Source organism: Gavialis gangeticus, unplaced genomic scaffold, assembly GCF_001723915.1.
Source record: "Gavialis gangeticus isolate Ggan-Ray unplaced genomic scaffold, GavGan_comp1, whole genome shotgun sequence".
NCBI classification, from domain to species: Eukaryota; Metazoa; Chordata; order Crocodylia; family Gavialidae; genus Gavialis; species Gavialis gangeticus.
Window position 1 is genome coordinate 96,126,756 of NW_017729022.1, and position 5,153 is coordinate 96,131,908.

General features: G+C 42.3%; 1 protein-coding gene and 1 long non-coding RNA gene across 3 annotated transcripts in view; both read right to left on the bottom strand.

The window, feature by feature from the left end:
- LOC109296294 overlaps nt 1-1,171 on the bottom strand; it is a 2,864-nt gene extending 1,693 nt beyond the window's left edge. The window contains exon 1 of the long non-coding RNA XR_002096948.1: nt 196-1,171. This is a non-coding gene — a long non-coding RNA (uncharacterized LOC109296294). The remainder of the gene's footprint in view (nt 1-195) is intronic.
- The window catches only part of ETNK1 (ethanolamine kinase 1), a 49,044-nt gene that overhangs the window by 4,489 nt on the left and 39,402 nt on the right, over nt 1-5,153 (bottom strand). For both annotated transcript variants that reach the window (XM_019515647.1, XM_019515648.1), the window contains one exon: nt 1,179-1,339. In XM_019515647.1, coding sequence (XP_019371192.1) covers nt 1,179-1,339 — 161 coding nt within the window. The remainder of the gene's footprint in view (nt 1-1,178; nt 1,340-5,153) is intronic.

The window sequence follows — 5,153 nt, forward strand, 5'->3', positions numbered from 1 at the left end:
TAGGAGCTGGAACCAACTTCCAAGGGAAGTGGTGCTGGCCCCTACCCTGGGGGTCTTTAAGAAGAGGCTGGATGCCTACCTGGCTGGACTCATTTGAGTCCCGTTTTTGTTTTGGGGTTTTGTTGTTCTCCCGCCCTGGCGGGGGGTCGGGCTAGAAGATCTACTAGGTCCCTTCCCACCCTAAATCTATGAAACTATGCTCTGAATAGTGATTTTGGACTTTGCTTTCCTAGTTCCATGTACATTTATGCTACACACTCCCATAAAAAAAATCTGTAACCTTCTACCTTAGAATTTTGGACCCAGGAAGTCTGTGACAAATGTACAGAACATCTGTTTATAGAAGAAAATAATACTGTGCTGTTAGCAGTCTGAAATCAAATGTCCAGTATTGCCAAGTTAGGTCTTCATACTATTTAGCAAGTTTCATCTGCTGGTGAATATTTATTGTTCTGCATGTTATATAACATAATACTCTGACACTTGGGCACTCATCTAGGGTAAGACCTAACAAGACATATATTATTGCATATACACGGGTATCAGTTCAAATCCTGACAGCAGTTCAAATCCAGATAGCATTTCTTCTATTTAATCAAAGCCAGGATTTAGGAATGCTGAGACTCTTACTTGAATGCTTTCTCTGTTAGCCAATGAAGACAAAAGATGTGGCTTACTTTCCCTTGCCTGTGATGGAGAAACGTGTTACAGCCAGATTGACTTGATGACACTGTTGTCTGGGGGAAGTCAAACCTGCATAGCAAGAGAACTGCAGTTTTCTCCATACATTATAGTAAGGAAAAACAAAGACTGCAGAAGAAGTATATTAGAGCCCAAATTCTTCGTAAATTTAGATTCCTGAGCCCTCAGCAAAGACAAGTTTGCAAATCAGCCAGGGGATTGGTGTGCAGAGCCACAGGAAACAGTTGTGAGGGACTGTACGAGGTGCTCCAGCTGATTGGAAAAGCAGTACCTTTTGAAGATAAAAGCCATAACAAAAAACAGCTGTGAGCTGATCTTTAAATTTAGCTCTCACTGAGTTGCTAAGTTAGCTGCAAACCACTCATACCTACATGATTCAGGTGCTACTGTATTCAGTTTAACTCTCAAATGTACTCTCGTGTAAACTAGGAAGAATGTGTGGTATTGTATAGATTAGTAACCCAAAAGAAACTTACCAAAGCAAACTGATTTACTTGAACATACAACACTTCAACCTCCTTGTCAGTAACATCTGTGCCAAATCCTTTATACTCCTTGTAGGCTTCAAGGTAAGATCTCAGCCACTGCTCCTGTAATTCCCTACTGGGATAAAGGCTATAGTCTACCTCATTCACCCCTAAAGAAAAAGAACAACAAAACAAACGACCTTCCATCAGGTTTTTGGATGGCCGTATGATGTTAAGAAGCTCATTTCCCAGAAAATCTGCATATTTGTATAATATATGATTTACTCTGAAGAATTCCAGATGTTCATGTTGATGGCTACAGCAATAAAAAGTGCAACTCAATTGTGAATGATTTGGTACTTGCGTATTCGGCTACTGCCAACATACATGTGTACTTCTGTACTTTGATATACATGAACAACAGTACATTTCCCCAGCTACATGGGAGAAGCCCCATGAAATAAAGCATTACAAACCAACAACCTTCTGAGGAATATTCAAAAACCTGTTTAATTCTAGCAAAAGAAAGAAGAAAAGAAAAGAATGATTTTACGTTATCTGAATTTTTTCTTACTAAACATGAGACACTCATGTGTATGTATATTTTATCATGGACAAAAGAAGAATTTTCTGTGCATCCAGTACTGCACCACCATAAACTAATCCCCTCTTCTACTGACTCTTAACATTTGGAAGTTTCACTTGCTTCTAATTATACCATCCTTGATCAAAGTTTTATTTTTTGCCTATAAAGAAGCCTACAAGTTTGCCTGCATTACACACTACAATTCTCTTTGTATGCTAGTGCCTCTACCTCAATTCCACATCTGCTGAAATCATCAATCACACCTTCCTCTATCTCAAATTCCCTCGGACTCCTGTGAATCAGATTCTGCCCAAAGAAAAGGGTAGTCCTGTACATGCATGGAATCATAACTTAACCCCTTTCCATTTTGGGATTTGGGATTCATATCTGCCCTTTCAAATCACAGGAATGTTTTAAATTCAGAGGTTCTTGACTTTTGTCAATCTATTCATCTAGCACAAATCCTTTGCCATCTCTCTCACTGTTGGTGCCTGAAGGTACTCTGATGTTTCAAGCATCTGTTAAATCTGAAGCACTCAAATTGCCAAAAACCTTGGCTGAATTGTCTGAGAGGAGCAGCAGTGCACAAGGCTGTCCTCATCATCTCTCTCTATGCAACATACTACAAAGCAAACATGGGTAGGTATCAAAATACATATATACACTGCCAGACATTTTGAAAAATTAACTAACATAACTGCTTTAAAAATCTCTACTTTGGGCAACAATGCCAAGCAGACTAGAATTGGTGCATTTACATCACTATACTGTAGTAACTGGTATCACAGAATTTTTACTACTTTTTTTTGATGCAACTGGCTACGGGTGCACTGATATATATTTTTTTTGGCAGACAAAGGGCATTTAGAGAACCATACAGGACCAAAAACTTTTTTATGGGGCAGGTATGGTCATTCCTTGGTTTTTAAAGTTTTCTTTGGGAAACTTAACCTCAAAAACCAAGTTAACTTGGTACCAAGTTAAGTATGTCTTAACCTTTTTCTCATAAATCTGCACAGTAACAAGGCATTAGACTTAGGTTAACAAGGATATCAAGACTGAGTCACTATCAAGTCTCCATAAAAAACTATGCAAGGAATCACAAGTCTGCTATTTGAAGGTGGAGAATATCACGTAGCACAGACATGATTCTCTGGCCACACCTACACTCTGAAGAATGGAACATGACAGCACCTCACAATACTTTTACTATTCTTTTTTAATTCTAGAGAGAAAGGAAGATTAATCATAGAAATATAGAAAATTAGGGTTGGAAGGGACCTCAGGAGGTCATCTAGTCCACTCCCTTGCTCAAAGCAGGGCCATCCCCAATTATAGCATCCCAGACAAGGCTGTCTAGCCAGGACTTAAAAACTTCCATGGATGGAGATTCCACCACCTCTTTAGGTAACTTGTTCCAGTGCTTCACCACCCTCCTAGTGAGAAAGTTTTTCCTAATATTCAACCTAAACTTCCTCTGCTGCAACTTGAGACCACTGTTCCTTGTTCTGCCATGTCACCACTGAGAACAGTCCAGCTCCATCCTCTTTGGAACCCCCTTCAAGTAGGTAAAGGCTGCTATCAAAACCCCCTCAGTCTTCTCTTCTGTAGAAAAACTCCCAGTATTTCTTTTTTTTTTTCTTTTAAAATTCATTCCCTCCCCTTCCCCAACAATTTCTGACTTTGTCTCTCCCTCTATAGATAAGTATAAGCAAGCCAAGATGTACATAGTAAGTTTTATTTTTCTCTTCCCTCTGCAAATAAGTGACCTGCTATTTTGATACAGCTATCCACGGTTCTATAAGGGATAATTATTATGTTTGTCCTGCTTTTATATTGTGCGATTACTGTTTTAGGCCTATATATGTAAGTTAGCGTAAGTTACGTCAATTTTCCATCTTGTAATGTCAAGCCTCCATCTTATCCCCATGCCCAGTTGTGTAACCTATGACTCATACTACCCCTCCTATGCAACTTGGTTCCTGAATGGATGGGGATGAATGAGGGTGCTTGAGAGACAATGGCAGGAGGTCTAAAAATAGCTCCTTCTGAATGACCGAACCATCAACACCAATACCTGGACCAACAGCCCAGCCCTTGGAACCATCTTCAGCATTCAAGAAGCAAAAGATGAGGCAACCCACCATTGTGCCAAGGCTGCACATGCTCAGTAAGAACACGTGAAGCCCTCTGGAACAGGACTGACATTGCCTGGACAGGCCCTCCCCATAGGAGATCAGAGGTAGTCTGCCCCAAAAAGGGATAGTGAAGACCGACTCCTTGGGAATGCTATTTCCATCTGGACCAGACCAGCTCCATATCACACCACCTATCCACCCCAAAGGCCCTGCCGGAGACCCCCCTCTGGACCCCCCAAGCTGAAGGAGACCCTGACTGGCCATCGAGGACCCACTTTCAGCCTGGGATAGGTAGATATCACCTACATATTTCCTCCTCCAATCTGGACTCCCAGACCCTTCACCAAGCCTCTTTAACCCCTGCTGCCTGTCTGCGTGCAAAGGAACCAATAAAATATTGTGTCACCATCTCCCCTTTTCAATAAGACTATTATCATTTGTAACCCCGAGTTGGGTTGCATTTTACTGAGCCCCGGTCCCTTCCCCTTCTTAAGTTCCAGTCTCTATCTCTCTCTCTCTCCGCTCTCAGCCCTGTTCCTCCCACTTTTTGCCTCCTCTCTGTCCCTTTTCTGCAGGCTCGCAGGCCTGTTGCTTTCTGGCGGGAGCGAGGCTGTGAGCCTGCACTTTTTGCCTCTTGCCACCTCTTACCAATCCCTATCTCTCTGCCTTCTCTTTCACTCTGTGTTCTCCACCCCACCCCCGCCCCACTCCTAGTTTTCCTCTCTCCACGTACCTCTCTGCTCCCCTGTAGCCTCCTTGCTCAGCTCCAGCCTCCGGGCTTCTCCCCAGCATCGCTCCTTTGCTCTGCTGGCTTTCTGCTTTCAATTAACAACAATTAACCTTAAATTATCCCAACTTCCCTCCAGTCTGTTGGTTCTAATCCCAGCACTGGTATCTTTAGGTTACTGCTGGTGGAGACTGAAATTAAAGTAACCCCAAGCCTCAGCTCCTTAGCCCAGCTCTCTCTAGTTTACTGGTTCTAATCCTGGTCCCGGCAACTTTCACCCCCCTAAACTTTCACTCTGTCTTACCTTAACCTTCCCCCAGGTATCCCAAGTACACCAAGCACATACATACACACCACAACACCCAAGTCAGGAACTCACCTGTATGTGTAGGTGAGTGGTATGTATGTGAACCGATATACATGTATGTCACTGTGTGCATGATATATGAATTAGTGATCCGTGTATGCATATTGGGTGTGCAGGTATTGGTAACTGATTCTGGTTTAATTTCTTTTGGTCTGCATAGTGTGTG